Genomic DNA, 18,265 nt, shown 5'->3' with positions numbered 1-18,265 from the left:
ACTCCCAACCTCAGGTGATCCACCTGCCTCAGCCTCCCAAAGTGCTGGGATTACAGGCGTGAGCCACCACGCCTGGCCTAAAAACTAATCTTAAGCAATATTCCTAAATAAAAATTACCTAGGAGTAGTTACCACATTTCCAAATGTACTAACCCTCCTACATTCTTCTGGCAGTAAACAACACGGAGGTTCACAGGAAATTCTAACAAGGTTACAATGCTGGCTAATGTAGACTAATTATATGGGAAAACAAATCATATTTAAGTATAAGCTATTTACAATCAAATGTGATTCTGCAGAGGTATTTAAGAATAAAATATAAATAAGCCCAATGTGCTACTGAAGTCAAAAGGGACAACAAAACGCCAAATTGGCTGGGTGTGGTGGCTCAAACCTGTAATCCCAGCACTTTGGGAGGCCAAGGCAGGTGGGTCACTTGAGGTCAGGAGTTCAAGACCAGCCTGGCCAACATGGTAAAACACAATCTCTACTGAAAATACAAAAATTAGCTGGGTGTGGTGGCAGGCGCCTGTAATCCCAGCTACTCAGGAGGCTGAGGCACGAGTATTGCTTGAACCTGGAAGATGGAGGTTGCAGCGAGCCAAGATCATGCCAGTGAACTTCAGCCTGGCGACAAGAGCATAACTCTGTCTCAAAAACACAAAACAAAACAAAAAAACAACCTACAAGATGCTGAACCTAAGAATAAACTAACTGTAAAACTATACAGAGAGAGGCCAGGCGCACTAGTTCATGCCTATACCACCAGCCCTTTGGTAAACTGAGGCAGATGGATTATTTGAGGTCAGGAGTTCAAGACCAGCCTAGCCACATGGTGAGACCCCTTCTCTACTAAAAATACAAAAATTAGCCAGGCATGGTTGCAGGTACCTACAATCCCAGCTACTCAAGAGGCTGAGGCAGGAGAATCACTTGAACCCAGAAGACGGAGGTTGTAGTGAGCCAAGATCACGCAATGCACTCCAGCCTGGGCAACAGAGCAAGACTCCATCTCAAACACACAAACAAAAACTATACAGAGATAGTTACTTTCAATTACTGTATGGCTAACAGCTGAAATATACTTCACGAACTAGAAAAGGTTAAAAAAAAAGTGGGGGACAACGGGCGTGACAGGTTTCCATACAGGAATTTTTGTTTTTGTTTTTGTTTTTGTTTTTTGAGATGGAGTCTCGCTCTGTCGCCCAGGCTGGAGTGCAGTGGCGCAATCTCAGCTTACTGCAAGCCCCGCCTCCCAGGTTCATGCCATTCTCCTACCTCAGCCTCCCGAGCAGCTGGGACTACAGGCACCCGCCACCACACCCGGCTAATTTTTTGTATTTTTAGTAGAGACAGGGTTTCACTGTGTTAGCCAGGATGGTCTTGATCTCCTGACCTCGTGATCCACCCACCTCAGCCTCCCAAAGTGCTGGGATTACAGATGTGAGCCACCACTCCTGGCCCCATACAGGAAGTTTTAAAGTCAGATCTCTCTCATCAAGAAATACAAAGGCTAAGCATAAAATAATCTGAAACACAGAAAGTTTGTTTCAAGAAACACTGCCTATGTAACTGCAGAATCTGCTAGTCTGAAAGTTATAAATCTTGAAAACTAAACTGCTTGGCCAGGCACAGCAACTCATGCCTGTAATCCCAGCATTCTGGGAGGCCAAAGCAGGACGATCACTTGAGCCCAGGAGTTCAAGACCAGCCTGGGTGACATGGTGAAACCCTGTCTCCACAAGAAATAAAAAAATAGCCAGGTGTGGCGGTACACACCTGCAGTCCCAGCTACTTGGGAGGCTGAGGCAAGAGAATCACTTGAGTCTGGGAGATTGAGGCTACAGTGAGCCATGACTGCTACTGCACTCCAGCCTGGGCGACAGAACAAGACTCTGTCTCAAAAAAAAAAAAAAAAAAGCTAAACTGCCAATATTACTTTGTGTAAGTCACTTAAGCACTCTAGATCTATTTAGTCAATTATAAATGAAAGCATTAGGGAAGGCTGCCCTCAAGGTCACTAGTGTTTTAAAGGCTCACTTGGAGTAAAAATCAAAATCCTTGCAATTGCCCTATATAATCTATCCATCTCTATCCTCAGCCTTTACCTCTCATACATCTACTATTCTTCCTCTTTTGCACTCTGTCCTACGTTGGCCTCTTTGCTGTTCCCCAAGCATGCCAGCATACTCTCCTCTTGCCTTAGTGCTTTGAATTGTTTCCTCTTCCCCAGGACATCCCCTAGACTCAACATACTCCTTTACTTCTTTCTTTTGTTCTTAAAGGTGCACAGCACCCCACTTGGCTAATTTTTGTATTTTTTTTGTAGAGACAAGGTTTTGCCATGTTGGCCAGGCTGGTCTCGAACTCCTGAGCTCAACTGATCTGCCCATCTCGGCCTCCCTAAATGCTAGGATTACAGGCATGAGCCACCACAGCTGGCCCTTCACTTCTTTTCAATGCATCCTTTTTATTTTTAGAGTGACTTCTGCTCTTGTCACCCAGGCTGCAGTGCAATGGCACGATCTCGGCTCACTGCAACCTCCGCCTCCTGGGTTCAAGTGATTCTCCTGCCTCAGCCTCCCAAGTAGCTGGGATTACAGACAGGCATACACCACCACGCCTGGCTAATTTTGTATTTTTAGTAGAGATGGGGTTTCTCTATGTTGGTCAGGCTGGTCTCAAACTCCCAACCTCAGGTGATCCACCCGCCTCAGCCTCCCACAGTGCTGGGATTACAGACGTAAGTCACCGCACCCGGCCTTCAATGCACCCTTTCAGTGATGCTTTCTCTGGTCACTGCTGATTAAAAATTGAATCCCCAATCACAATACCCCCTACTCAAAACTTTATTTTTCTCTACTTATTTATCACTTATTTATTCAACTTATTTCTCTTGTTTATATAATCTGTTTCTCAATTAGAATATGAATTCCACAGTAACAGCATTTTTTTCTTTGTTCATTCGTATATCATCAGCACTTAGAACAACACCTGGCACACAGCAGACACTAAAACGTTTGTGGAATAAATGAGTATGTAAGGTTATTTTCAGTGGTAAAATTCTTTTTTTTTTTTTTTTTTTTTGAGATGGAGTGTCGCTCTGTCGCCCAGGCTGGAGTGCAGGGGCACGATCTCGGCTCACTGCAAGCACCTCCTCCCGGGTTCACACCATTCTCCTGCCTCAGCCTCCGGAGTAGCTCAGACCACCGGCACACGCCGTCACTCCCGGCTAATTTTCTGTATTTTTAGTAGAGACGGGGTTTCACCGTGTTAGCCAGTATGGTCTCGATCTCCTGACCCTGTGATCTGCCCGCCTCAGCCTCCCAAAGTGTTGGGATTACAGGCGTAAGCCACTGCACCCGGCCAAAATTCTATAATTCTTTAAGATCAAAAAGGGATTATACATAGAAAATAATCCCATAGTTAGTAATTAGGAGAAGTGAATGATGTAAACAAATTCATTTGTAATGTTTCCTAGACATTATCAGAGTTAAATTGCTCTGGGATCAATCATAAACCTAATCCAATATTGCATTTGTAATATAAGTGTAATGAATTTTAGTAAAAAAATTTTCAATAAAATATCCAGTTTTAAAAACTGAAAAAATGGCTTAGTAAGGGAACCTAAAATTAATGTGAAATAAAAATTGGCCTTAATCTTAAAAGCAATATGGAAAGACTTTTCAATGCACAGCACAGGACACAATCAACAAAGTGAAGAGACAACCTACAGAATGGGAGAAAAAAATTCCCAACTATCCATCTCACAAAAGTTAATGACCAGAATATATAAGGAACGAAAACAACTCAATAGCAAAAAACAAATAATCTGATTAAAGAATACGCAAAAGATCTAAACAGACAGTTCTCAAAGACATACAAATGGCCAACAGGTGTCTGACAAAATGTTCAACATCATTAATCATCAGGGAAACACAAATCAAAACGGCACTGAGATATCATCTCACTGCAGTTAAAATGGCTACTATTAAAAAGACAAAAAATTACAAATACTGGTCAGGATGTGTAGAAAGGGGAAAACTCATATGCTGTTCATGGGAATATAAAGTAGGAATGCCATTATGGAAAAAAGTATGAAAGTTCCTCAAAAAACTAAAAATAGAACTACCATTTGATTGAGCCATCCTACTGCCAGGTATATGTCCAAAAGAAAGGAAATCAGTGTATCAAAGAGATATCTGAACTCTCATGTTTACTGCAGTGGTATTCACAATAGCCAACACATAGTATCAACCTAAGTGTCCAGCAACAAATGAATAAAAAAAGTGAGAAAGTGTGGTATATATATATACAATGGAATATTATTTAACCATAAAAAAGAATGAAATCCTGTCATTCACAGCAACACAGATGGAACTAGAGGTCATTATGTTAGGTGAAATAAGCCAGGCACAGAAAGACAAATATTGCATATTCTCACTCATATGTAGCAGCTTAAAAAGTGGATTTCATGGAGGTAGGGATTAGAATGGTGCTCACCAGAGACTAGGAAGGAAAGAGGGAAGGGAGTAATGAGAAGCTGATTAGTGTGTACAAAAACACAGTTAGATAGAAGGAATAAGTTCTGGTATTCAACAGTACAGTAGGAAAATTATAGTTAACAATCACTTGTTGTATTATTTCAAAATAGCTAGAAAATTATGTTGCCAATATAAAGATAAATGTATGCGGTGATGGATATCCCAGTTACTCTGATTGATAATTATATACTGTATATAATGTATCAAAATATTACATGTCCAAAAATACGTATAACTATTATACATCAAAAAAAAAAAAATGTAAGGCTTTTTAAGACAAAAAGCGGGGGCAGGGGGTGGGGGCTGTAATATTGGAAAGAAAAGTAATCCAGACTGGGCACAGTGGCTCATGCCTGTAATCCCAGCACTTTGGGAGGCTGAGGTGGATGGATCACCTGAGGTCAGGAGTTCCAGACCAGGCTGGCCAACATGGTGAATCCCTGTCTCTACTAAAAATACAAAAATTAGTAGGGTGTGGTGGTAGGTGCCTGTAATCCCAACTACTCAGGAGGCTGAAGCACAAGAATTGCTTGAATCTAGGAGGCCAAGGTTGCAATGAGCCACAATCCAGCCACTGCCCTCTGAGACTCTGTCTCCAAAAAAAAAAGTAATCCATACTAAAATAAAAACTTCACATTAGAAACTTGTCTAAATGAAAGCAAACTGCTTCAAGCATCTAAAATTAACAGAGGTCGGGCATGGTGCTCACTGTGTAATCCCAAGATTTTGGGAGGCCGAGACAGGCGGATCACTTGAGCTCAGGAGTTCAGGACCAGCCTGGGCAACATGCTGAAACCCCATCTCTACAAAAAGATACAAAAATAATAGCCAGGCATGATGGTGTGCACCTGTGGTCCCAGCTACTCGTGGCTGAGGTGGGAGGATCACTTGAGCCCAGGAAGTTGAGGCTGCAGTGAGCTGTGACGGCACCACTGCACTCCATCCTGGGCGACACAGTGAGATACCTTGTCTCAAAAAGTAAATATAATAAAAGAAAATATAAATCAATAGCACCTGTTTCGACAGATGACCTAACATGCCCCAATTCTAGCTTCACCCAACTAGAGAGGGTAAAAAAAGGATACAATAACATCTCCTCTGCATTTCCCAGAAAGCCAAAGTCACTCTACCTAATTAAAGGAAGCTGAATATTTAAAGTATATTCTTAAGTGCTGAAAACATCCTGGAGGAAAATTAATAAATACCTCACTAAAACATGTTCTAGTTACAAAGACGGTAAATTAGATGGACCAAGAACTATACACAGAAAGGAAAGGCGTTTTTACTAAAGAACACATCTTGCTTTAATATCAATAATAATAAGGCAGATAGCAAGTAATAAATAAAAGTGGTAATGTTAAAACTTCTTCATCCCAAGATATCATTCTTACCATCTGGCTTTGATACAGTTACCTCTAAATATAGTATACAGTAAGTACTTTATAGCACTAACTATTAATGAACTTTAGTCACTAGGTTATAAACATCTTTTATTTTGTATTTGTTATTTTTATAGAGACGAGGTCTCACTATGTTGCCCAGGCTGGTCTTGAACTCCTGGACTCAAGCGATTCTCTCGTCTTGGTTTCCCAAACTGCTAGGATTACAGGCGTGAACCACTGCGCCTGGCCTGAATTTCTAAAAAAGATACAAAGAACTTAAGAATCTTTGACTACTATTAAAAGTTTAGTTTCAGTACCAAGAAGTAGGATGCTTGTCAAACTTTTCAGAGAAATTACATATACTTAAGAGAATATCATATACTTAAGAGAATATCAGCCATGCAATTCATACAGTATTCGAGAAGCAGATTTAAAAGACTCTAGTATCAAAAGTATTTATTACTTCATCCTTTTAACATTTTCAAGATGTGAAGTTATTAATATACAAAGTCAACTATGCAAAAATATATAACTTTTATCTTTGAAAAGTCTTATGTTTTTCTCATTAAAAGCAAACTCACCTGATTGTTTCATCTGTTTTGTTAATATGAAGGTTTTCTACAAGAATCACCTGACTTTGATTTTCACACATTCTGTGTTCTGAAACTGTGGAGGAGGGAACTTCAATATCAGTTTCAATTTGAGGATTTGACTGAAAAGACAAAATCATATTAGTAGGTTATTTTTATAGCAGAATATACCTCTTAAAATATTTCCATCATTAAGAAAGATATTTGGTTTTCTAAAATCCCTTTTCTTTTTTAAATTTTTATTTATTTCAAGATAGTCTCATCATACTGCCCAGGTTGGTCTCAAACTCCTAGGCTCAAGTGATCCTCCTTCCTCGGCCTCCTGAGTAACTGGGATTACAGGCACATACCACCATCGGTGGTTAATTCTTTAAAATTAGATTCAAACTGGATATGTAATGTTCATATTCTGTTGCCAAAACAAGGATACCTAGTTCAGAGAAAATTTTCAAAGATTATTGCAATGATATGTTTACATAATACTTTGAAACCTATAATAGTCACCTGCTATGAAATTTAAAATAAACAAAAGTTTAATTTTTTTTTAAAAAAAGAGCTTTTTGGTTCAAATAAAGATTATTTTAAATCCAGACTTTGCACTGCTAAACAGAAAAATAAGAACTACCTAAAATGAACATTTTTAGGCATTACACTACTTACTTTTTTCCTAATACCAAAAGTCCCATCAGTAAGAGATTAAACTGTCATTCAAAACAGCATGTTATACAGCAAAAATGATGTAACTAACATATTTATTGATCCAGAAAGCCATTTAACATAGTATTAAGTGAGTAACAGAAAGTTATAATATGTAATGACTTTATTGCTTAAATCTGCATAAGTGTGTACATATGTGTGCATGGAAATAGATCCAGTAAGATATGTCAAAAAGTTTTCAGTGGTTATCTCAGAGTAAGATCTGTGGTATTTATTATATTATTTTGTCTTTTACGATGAATAGCTTCATTAATTCGAAAAGAAATACATCTTTTTCACTTAAAAAAAAAAAATCCAGAAGAGCAAATCTGAAACAAAACTGGAAACTGTATTCATTGAGTAGAATAAGTGTCAGATGCCTGTATTTCTAAGCCATGTCTGAGCTGTAACTTATTTTAAATGCATTAAAAGGCTCAATTTAATTACATAACAATAACTCACCGCAGTTAAGATTTTCTTTTCGGTTTCATCTTTTTGTAATATTGTTCTTTCTTCCTTAATTATGCCTTTGGCGTCACCTTTGTCTACTATTTGCCTCTGTCCTGTCTTTCTTACATTTGGTCTTGGTCTCTGAAGTCGGCCCCTTACTGGTCGAGCAGTTTGGATAACACTTTCCTTCGTTTCTTGCTGGAAAGTGTTTATATTATTAGTCCTAAACAAGGGCACAGGGAGAAAGTCAGGGCACTTGACTGTAAAAAGTTGAAAACTAATGTAAAAATGTAAAATTTGGATCTCCTCTAATAAACGCTCTAAAAAATACTTTGTACCATCAAAGGGAAATTGCTTTCTGATTATAAACATCTTACTTTACAAAAGAAAACAGTTATTTCAATTCTCAAAAGGTAATAAACTTATATAATATGCCTAGAGTAGCTAAATATACAGACAGAATGGTGGTTGCCAGGAGCTGGAAGAAGAGGAGAATAAGTTAATATTTAATGGGTAGAGAGTTTCATTTTACGAAGATGAAAAATAAAGTCTAGAGATGAATGGTGGTGGCAACGGGACAATAATGTGAATACACTTAAACCCACTGCACATTAAAAAATAGTTAAAAAGGTAAATTTTATGTTATGAGTATTTCACCGATTTTTAAAAGGTAATGAATATATATAGCTCATATACATACAGGCTGAGCAGCCCTCACCCAAAATGCTTAGGACCAGAAATGTTTCAGATTTCAGATTTTTTTAGATTTGGAAATATTTGCATTATACTTATCAGTTGAGCATCCCTACTTTGAAAATCCAAAATGCTCCACTGAGCATTTCTTTTGAGCATCACATCAGCTCTCAAAAAGTTTTATATTGTGGAGCATTTCAGAATTTTTTATTAGGGATGCTCAGCCTGTAGTTTTTAAATGCATTGCTTGGTATAGGCTCTTACACAGCTGACAATGCAGATAAGCAGGCAACCATTAGGTGGTGTTGAATTCAGTCTGATATTATATTTTAGGCAGTCTGCTATATCAATAAAATTAAAACAATATTCTTTATGTTCACTTTTTAAATGAATTAACATATCTCAATAAAAATGAGAAATATTTAAAAGAAGTATCTCTCTTATTTTATATTTTCAAAGAAAATCACTGTTTACCCCACAGAAACAACTAAGTCATTTTCCTGGGCTTGTGCTGACTGAGACTCCTCTTTAGGTTCACAAGAATTTGAAGGTGAAAGGTTCTTTTCAGTCTGTGTACATGGCAATATCACAGCCTCCTCATTCCTGTGACCTGATGTGTCTTTTTCTCTTGATATCATTAGGGAAGCTTCATCCTAAAAGGTAGAAAACAAAATTTCATTCAGGGTTGCTAAAAGCATAAGGAAATAAGAACTTTCTTATTCCATTAGTACAAGTATAAACCGGTATCATCTTTGTAAAGAATAATAAGTTTGTCTATACCAAAATTCTAAATTCCCAGCAATTCCACTTCTAGAAATGTATCTTACAAATACTCAACAAGTACAAATATACACACAAAAATATTTATTGTAATAATTTAAGCACCATCTCCCTCACCGGAAAAGACAAACAAAAAATCAGAAATAAGACAGATCTATCATTAGGGGCTGAATAAATAAATTTTAATTTCTTTACAATGCAATAGTACCTAATCATTTAAAAGAAGATATATCTCTTTGTACTGATCTAAGAAGAAGCTCACAATATTGTAGGTGGAAAAATCAGAAGGCAAAAATTAATGTCATTTTGGAAAAAAATAAAAATACCTTCCCATTTTATTATTTTAAAACTGTAAGACCAAAAAGTATAAGTGGATATATTCAAAATTACTGTATGATTAACTTGGGGGAAAGGGATGTGACATTATAAGACTTTCACTTTTTAGAATACATATATTTTTCCAAATTGAAATTTCTACAATCAGAAAAGTGTAGGAGAAAAAGTACAAATGTTGATGCACAGTAAAGTACTGAGCTGTTTTAAGATGTCAAGTAAGAGTTTTAATTCTAAAAAGGACTTTATATGTGGAAAACATTCAGTTTATAATTATTCATTTCATTTCTCACAATTTTAATCTGTTATGGACCAAGTTAATAAAGTAAATAAAATATCACCTTTAACTCAAATCAATCTTTTAACTCTTTATTTCACCTACACAACAGACTGAAATAAAAAACTATTATTCTCGCCAGGCGCCGTGGCTCAGCATAATCCCAGCACTTTGGGAGGCCAAAGCAGGTGAATCACGAGGTCAGGAGTTCGAGATCAGCCATGAACCCCGTCTCTACTAAAAATAAAAAAAAAAAAATTAGCCGGGCATGGCGGCGCGTGCCTGTAGTCCCAGCATTCAGGAGGCTGAGGCAGGAGAATCGCTTGAACCCGGGAGGTGGAGGTTGCAGTGAGCCAAGATTGCACCACTACACTCCAGCTTGGGAACAGAGTGAGACTTCAACTCAAAAAAAAATTAAAAATTTTAAAAAACCCCTATTACTGTCATTTTTTCTATGAAGAAAAACTGTTTTGTCAATGGTCACATAGCCAGACCTGGAACCAGAGCCCAGACCTCCTAAACGCTTTCCCACAACACGCTTGCCCATTATCAGGTATCTGAGATTCTTACACAAATTATGTGTAACAATGAGGCACATTAAGCATGGGAGCAACATTACACGCAGCAAAAATTACACAGAAATATTTGTAAAATTTTAATGCCAGGTGCTTTTATTAGCCCTAATAATTAAAAAACAAAAACAAAAACAAAAAAAAAACCCCACACACAGAACTTCCATCTTAAATATCACTCACATGTTGAGAAGGGAGAGTATCAGCTTGTTCATTATTTTCTTGCATCACAATAGTCTCCATTTTCTTGGTTTCTGATTTCTTCCCATATATATATTTTTCTGATTCTGTAGTCTCTCTCTTCAAAGCTGCTCTTGCTAAGTTTGGTTTTGGTTTTTTGAATCGACTCCTCACAAAAGGTGCTGGTTTAATTTCAAGTGACTTCTGTTCTTGAGGAAGAGATCTGCTTTTGGAACAAGGATTATCAAGCTTTAGAATGAACTGAAGGGGCAGGGGAAACACAGTCTCAGTACAACCTTAGAGACTGGCAGTAAACATTTAATTTTTTTTTTTTTTTTTCTTTTTTGGAGACAGGGTCTTGTTCTGTCCCCCAGGCTGGAGTGCAATGACACAATCATACCTCACTGCAGCCTTGACCTCTGCAGGCTCAGGTGATCCTCACATCTGAGTCTCCCAAGTAGCTGGGACTACAGGCATGTGCCACTACACCCAGCTAGTTTTTGTATTTTTTGTAGAGATGGGGTTGCTACAGCCTGTTGCCCAGGCTGGTCTCAAACTCCTGGGCTTAAAGGATTCACCCAACTCAGCCTCCCAAATTGCTACGATTAGAGGTGTGAGCCACCATACTTGGCCTAATTCTAATTCTTAACAGGAAAACAAATCGAACTCTCTGGCAGATCCTGAAAACCATGAATGGTACAATCCAGGTATGAGCCTAGGAATTATATCATCTCTGCACAAAGAAAACATAAGTCTATCAAACCTGTATTGATTTAAGACTGTTACAATTTTGTATGTCAGTAACTTTCACAACTGACTTGTCAGAGTGACCTCAATCCTCTCTCCCAGTCTTCCCAAAACTATCTTAAAATCTCTAACACTATCCTGTATATGTTATACCTTGAAACCTCACTTAGTTTAACAGAATCTGCAACTATAACTTAGTATCTTTTTCTTTAAAAACACACTTGTACCTTAAATTAATATCTGAAAATGGCTCTGGAACATCTGGAGATCGAATCCCCAGGACTTCTGTTTTATCAGATTCAAGAGTCTGTGAAGAAATCTTGAAATGACTGAAGGGATTTGATACTTCTTTTTCAGAATCTCTTTTTTCTTCTACAGGTGTGTGCATCATCAACAGTACTTCACTGCTAATGTTCTAGAGAAACAGTCATAGTAAATCAGCACAAATAAAAGATTATTTAAACATCTTATATACTTAAAACAAAAGTCTACTAAATTCTGAACTTTCCTTTAACAATTTAGAAGTTTTTAATTTTTAAAGAAAATTTAATTTCCAAATGGTAAAACTAGGAATTCAGGAAACCCTTTTAACATTGCACATTATTACTTTTCCAAACCACAAATGTCATTACCTATTTTTAAAAGTTAGGAAAAAAAAAAAAAAAGTCCTTGAAAATGTTAGAAGATTGTGAACTTCAAAGTAACTTGCAAAAACAAAAAGAACTTTTAGAAGTGAAGTCAGGGGGGGCAAGAAATAAAAGCAGATGCAGATGGGGCCAAAATAAATAATGTGTGTTCACACTACGGTTAGTACTAAGTCAGTCTAATTTCCTATTCTTTTACCTAAAAGAGTTACTTCAAATGACATTAAGAACAGTAACATTTTTGGGATCTCAAACCTAAGCCAAAAGAAAAATTTGATCCTTGCCCGTCTGACTTAGAGAAAAAAAACAATAATAATAGTGACTTTTTCAGTTAAAAATAGTTTTTTTTTTTTCATTTCTTTTTGAGACAGGGTCTCACTCTGTCACCCAGGGTGGAGTACAATGGCACAATCACAGCTCACTGCAGCCTCAACCTCCAGGGCTCAAGCAATCCTCTCACCTTAGCCTCCCAAGTAGCTGGGACTACAGGCTTGCACCTCATTATATTTTATTTTATTTATTATTATTATTTTCTTAGAGACAAGGTCTCCCTATGTTGCCCAGGCTGGTCTCAAACTCCTGGGCTCAAGTAATCCTCCCATTTTGGCCTCCCAAAGTGTTGGGTTTAGAGGTGTGCCCAGCCTAAGTTATCTTTTTAAAAAAGAACATACAGTTTCTTCAAGGCACTGAAACACAGAAACTTAGGGCTACAAAAGACTTTAGACTTTTAGAGATTTTTAAGTGCTGTTGGACTTAAGGACAAAATAATCATGGAATTATTTTGGTAACTTTCCTCTGAAAAAAAGCATTCAAAAAAACTTTTAAAGGACAGAAAAATACATACTTTAATATCTAGCGAAGGCATAGCACTGCAGTCATTGCTACCGCTCTGCATTAAATGTGTCTCAGTTTGTCTTGAGGTACTGGTCTCCTCTAGTTCATTTTCCCTTGGAGAAATGTGTGTTTTTCCAGTTTTTTTCAATTCTGCCACCTTTTCCTCAGTAACACAGATCTCTTCAGATCCTCTCTCTCTAAAATTTTCTCTTCCAGTTTCTTTCATATCTGTCCCCATTTCTTCAATGACAGCCATCTTTCCTGATACTTTCTCCATCATGGAAATGTCTCTTTTTCCAGTTTCTTTCAAATCAATCTCCTTTTCCCTTACAGCACTGATCTCCGCTAGCACCTTTTCCCTTTGGGAAATTTCTTCTCTAATTTCTTTCAAATCTGTCTCCATTTTACCTACAGGCCTGACCTCCTCTGGGCCACTTTCCTGTGGGGCTATTTCTCTTTCAGTTTCTTCCACATCTATCTCTATTTCCTCAGCAGCATCAATCACCTCTGGTGTCTTCTCCCTTGGGAAACTCTCTCTTCCAGTTGCTTTCAAATCTGTCTCCATTTCATCTACAGGCTTGACCTCCTCTGGGCCATTTTCCTCTGGGGATATTTCTCTTCTTCCGGTTTCTTCCAAATCTTTGTCTATTTCCTCAGTGGCATCAATCACCTCTGGTGTCTTCTCCTTTGGGGAAATCTCCCTTCCAGTTGCTTTCAAATCTGTCTCCATTTTACCTACAGGCTTGACCTCTTCTAGGCCATTTTCCTGTGGGGATATTTCTCTTTCAGTTTCTTCCAAATCTATCTCTATTTCCTCAGTGGTATCAGTCACCTCTGGTGTCTTCTCCCTTGGGGAACTCTCTCTTCCAGCTGCTTTCAAATCCGTCTCCATTTCACCTAGAGGCTTGATCTCCTCTGGGCCATTTTCCTGTGGGGATATTTCTCTTTCAGTTTCTTCCAAATCTATCTCTATTTCCTCAGTAGCATCAATCACCTCTGGTGTCTTCTCTCTTGGGGAACTCTCTCTTCCAGTTGCTTTCAAATCTGTCTCCATTTCATCTACAGGCTTGACCTCCTCTGGGCCATTTTCCTTTGGGGATATTTTTCTTTTTCCAGTGTCTTCCAAATCTTTGTCTATTTCCTGAGTGGCATCAATCACCTCTGGTGTCTTCTCTCTTGGGGAACTCTCATTTCCAGTTGCTTTTAAATTTGTCTCCATTTCACCTACAGGCTTGACCTCCTCTGGGCCATTTTCATGTGGGGGTATTTCTCTTCTTCCAGTTTCTTCCAAATCTTTGTCTATTTCCTTAGTGGCATCAATCACCTCTGGTGTCTTCTCCCTTAAACAAATCTCTCTTCCCCTTGCTTTCAAACCTGTCTCCACTTCCCTGGTGACATCAATCACATCTAGAATCTTCTCCCTGGGAGAAATGGCTCTTCTTCCAGTTTCTTTTAAATCTGACTGCATTTCTTTAGTAGTATTAATCTCTGCTGGTACCATCTCCTTTGGTGAGGTGTCTAGTCTTACAGTTTCTCTCAATGCTGCTGTCATTTCCCCAGAGGCAAGAATCTTCTCTAGTACTTCTTCTTTTGAGGAAATTTCTCTCCTTCCGGTTCCTCTTCCGATATTTGGCTTTGGTTTCTGAAATCGAGTCCTTAGAATTGGGACTTGATTAAGTTTATTTGCTTTATTATTCTCTTGAATGCTATAAAAAAAAAAAAGGAGGGGCACACAATCAAGTTTTAAACCAGACTGCCTGCTAAAGAGATGATGTTTGAGAAATCACTACAGAAACACCAAAAACTCTCAAATTCAAAAAAATTAAGGAAGCCCTAGGAATCTCTGGGTAAAATTTACAAATTAAAAGAAAAAAATCCCACCTTTTGAAATCAAAGCAAAAAGTTTAAATATACCTAGTAAAGTCAATCAGTATAGAAGCTATTTTATCCTGATAATCTCTTTCCAATTGTCATTCACACTACCATTTGCAAATACTGACTGGGAAAGACTCTCCAGTTCCCTGCATTGGAGCCAGATTAATGTATGTCTGCTATTTCTACCTCTTCATCCCTTCTATCTTTTACACAGACAAACGCTTTGCCAAAATAGACCTGACCACCTCAAATACCTGGATACAAGTATGACTTGACTAAGATTAAATCTTAGGACTACAAATGAGGTCTGCCCTCCTCACCTTTTAAAATCAACTTTATATGAGATTTCCTATACACATGTTTCTCTAAGAGCTTATTTCATAATATAAGTAAAGAATAAAAGGAAAGACTAAATACACAATAATGTTTGCTGAATGCTACTTGGCACACAATCACTATCCAAAACAAGCACCTTGCTCTCCAGAAAAGCAGCAGCACTTTTTGTTTTGCTTTCTGTTTATTATAATAGATGGTGAAATCAATAAACACATAAATAAATGAAAGAGCTTTTATATGACTGGTAAGGAAAAGTTATTAATATTGGGCAAAAGCTAGATCAAATGAAACACTAGATTAGATTTATTCAGCCATGTCAGACTGAACAGGTATGTAACTATACATTCAACAGCTTAAAAAAAGACGAGCGGGGCATGATGCCTCATACCTGTACTCCCAGCACTTCAGGAAGCTGAAGCAGATGGCTCGACCCCAGGAGTTTTTGGTAGAAATCTCATCTCTACCAAAACAAAACAAAACCCAAAAGGTGAGGTAGCGTGCACCTGTAGTCCCAGCTATTCAGGAGGCTGAGGTGGGAGGACCACCTGAGCCCAGGAAGGATGACAGTGCAGTAATCTATGATCATGCCACTGTACTCCAGACTGAGCAACAGAGCAAGATCCCGTCTCAAAACAAACAAACAAAAAACAAAAACAAATAAGCAAAAGATTTACTTAAAAGTATTCTAGGCTGGGCATGGTGGCTCAGCCTGTAATCCCAGCATTTTGGAAGGTTGAGACAGGCGGATCACTTGAGGTCAAGAGTTCGAGACCAGCCTGGCCAACATGGTGAAACACTATCTCTACTGAAAATACAAAAATTAGCAGGGCATGGTGGCGCACGCCTGTAATCTCAGCTACACAGGAGGCTGAGGCAGGAAAATAGCTGGAACCCACGAAGCGGAGGTTGCAGTGAGCCAAGATCATACCACTGCACTCCAGCCTGGGCGACAGAGCAAGACTCTGTCTCAAAAAAAAAAAAACAAAACAAAAACAAAAAAACGAAAGTATGCTATTGTTGCTACTGTTTGTTTCAACTTCCTTAGGTCCTAAACTATCCTTCCTCACTGAAATAACTGTTTTCAATAATGCAATTTTTGATACTATAAGACAGGTCCTTAGGAATAAGATTGCTTTTCAAGTTGTATTTGTTTACGTAACTTAAGTGTTTATATCCATCATTAACGTTAGTAATTGACAATGTTAAATGTAAAATTAACAGCAATCAATGAAGGAAATTTAATTTGATTAGTACAGAATGGACTGAATTCCATTTTCTGATTTATGACACTTTTCATCTCCATCCAGAAACATCTAGCTTTTAGTGAGATTACTATGCTAGCAATCTTGGTTTGGGTATCATGGGAAGAGATAAACTATCTTTACAAAGTCACATTTTGAAAACAGGCATATTATTTAAACACATAAATGCTTTAAGCAAAGGCTTTATTAATAATTTCATTATTTCAATATCAGTTCAGATTGTAAGACACAGATATGCAATGTTGTAACTATATTCTATGTGCTTAGATTTTTTAAACTGCCATTCCAGCAAAGCATTAGATTGTTTCTAAGTAACAAAAGAAGTACAGCATTAACTGAAGGGCAGTATCTGAGACTGGATATCAGATATAAAATTGAACTAGATTATTTCTCAAAATATGCAGTGGATCTACAAACCTTCCTCAGATCACAAATTTGAGAAGGAAGGCAAAGCAAGAGGACCACGAATGGAGAAAATAAGATATGGAATGAGCACAGAACTATAAATGTGCTTTAAGGTCTGCATATGTGTTTTTCTAAAACACAGAGTTTAAGAATCTATAAAATATTCATGGCCAGGCGCAGTGGCTCACACCTATAATCCCAGCACTTTGGGAGGCCAAGGAAGGAGGATCCCTTCAGCCCAAGAGTTCAAGATCAGCCTGGGCAACATGGCAAAACACTGTTTCTACAAAAAATTTAAAAATTAGCCAGACAGGCCGGGCGCGGTGGCTCAAGCCTGTAATCCCAGCACTTTGGGAGGCCGAGACGGGCGGATCATGAGGTCAGGAGATTGAGACCATCCTGGCTAATACGGTGAAACCCCGTCTCTACTAAAAAAATACAAAAAACTAGCCGGGTGAAGTGGCGGGTGCCTGTAGTCCCAGCTACTCGGGAGGCTGAGGCAGGAGAATGGCGTGAACCCGAGAGGAGGAGCTTGCAGTGAGCTGAGATCCGGCCACTGCACTCCAGCCTGGGTGACAGAGCAAGACTCCGTCTCAAAAAAAAAAAAAAAAAAAAATTAGCCAGACATGGTGGCATGCACCTGTTGTCCCAGCTACTTGGGAGGCTGAGGCAAGAAGATCAATTGAGCCCAAGAGGTCAAGGCTGCAGTGAGCCATGATCGCGCCACTGTACTCCAGCCTGGGTGCAAGAGCAAGACCCTGTCTTTAAAAAGAAGCGTGTGTCTGCGTGTGTTTCAAACATATAAATGTGTGTATATATATGTTTCAAATATATATATATATATAAACCTCCAAAGGAACATCACCAATCATGACAAAAATCTTAAAATATTTATATGAAGTAGATAAGATGCAAAATTAACCTAGAAGATTAAATTTCAAAGAAATATTCACTAATTTATCTAATAAAGTACCTTTTTTATATAGAGATGGGGTCTTGCTATGTTGTCCAGGCTTGTCTTGAGCTCCTGGCCTCAAGTGATCCTCCTGTATCAGCCTCCCAAAGTGCTGGGATTATAGGTGTGAGTCACCATGCCCAGCCTAAAGAATTTTTAATGCATTCTTTAAGAGACTGTTTTCCTACTATCGCTTTCTCTTACATAGCATCTTGAACAGGCCAACATATTTGGAGTAGGGGAGGGAGAAAACTTTCTGCTAGACATAGATAGGTGTATAATTTGATAAAACACAGAATCTTAGAATTGCTTTTGAAGATTTTAGAGATTCAAAGGCCAGAAAGATCACATGACAAAGCAGAAATGACACTACCCATGGAGAGGAAAGTTGTTGAGATCAGACTGAATATTAGTTACAATGTCCACCAGCATTCTAAAACCCAGAGGCCATTCAGGAAAGTTTAATTTTCTACTTAGCCACAGTATCTATTAAAAGACTCTAGCTTAAACTGAAAAAATATAAATAAAAATAATAATTTGTTAGCTATCTGTAATTAAAATCCATATCAGAGATATGTAACAAGCAATGCAGTCATACAAACTTCTACCTAGAGACTGTGTGCACATTAGTAAAATAATTGGGGCAGTGGGGAGGAATAAGAAGCAAAGGAATATTGAAGGCAACAAGAAATAAATAAATTTTTTTGTCT

General features: G+C 38.1%; 1 protein-coding gene across 6 annotated transcripts in view; it reads right to left on the bottom strand.

Annotated features, from left to right (window-relative positions):
* Positions 1-18,265, bottom strand: part of BDP1 (B double prime 1, subunit of RNA polymerase III transcription initiation factor IIIB) — a 114,838-nt gene that overhangs the window by 44,398 nt on the left and 52,175 nt on the right. For 5 of the 6 annotated variants that reach the window (XR_013418373.1, XR_013418374.1, XM_015140253.3 and 2 more), the window contains exons 17-22: positions 12,733-14,428; positions 11,472-11,659; positions 10,501-10,723; positions 8,830-9,008; positions 7,675-7,885; positions 6,508-6,638 (exon numbers count right to left, since the gene is read on the bottom strand). Coding sequence is in view for 4 of the 6 variants with exons in the window: in XM_015140253.3 (XP_014995739.3) it covers positions 6,508-6,638; positions 7,675-7,885; positions 8,830-9,008; positions 10,501-10,723; positions 11,472-11,659; positions 12,733-14,428 (2,628 nt within the window). In the remaining 2 variants the exon portion in view is untranslated. The remainder of the gene's footprint in view (positions 1-6,507; positions 6,639-7,674; positions 7,886-8,829; positions 9,009-10,500; positions 10,724-11,471; positions 11,660-12,732; positions 14,429-18,265) is intronic. The other variant, XM_015140254.3, reaches the window with a different exon arrangement.

Source organism: Macaca mulatta, chromosome 6, assembly GCF_049350105.2.
Source record: "Macaca mulatta isolate MMU2019108-1 chromosome 6, T2T-MMU8v2.0, whole genome shotgun sequence".
Taxonomy (NCBI): Eukaryota; Metazoa; Chordata; class Mammalia; order Primates; family Cercopithecidae; genus Macaca; species Macaca mulatta.
The sequence above is the reverse complement of the archived record's forward strand: the minus strand, read 5'-3'. Positions and strand labels throughout refer to the sequence as shown.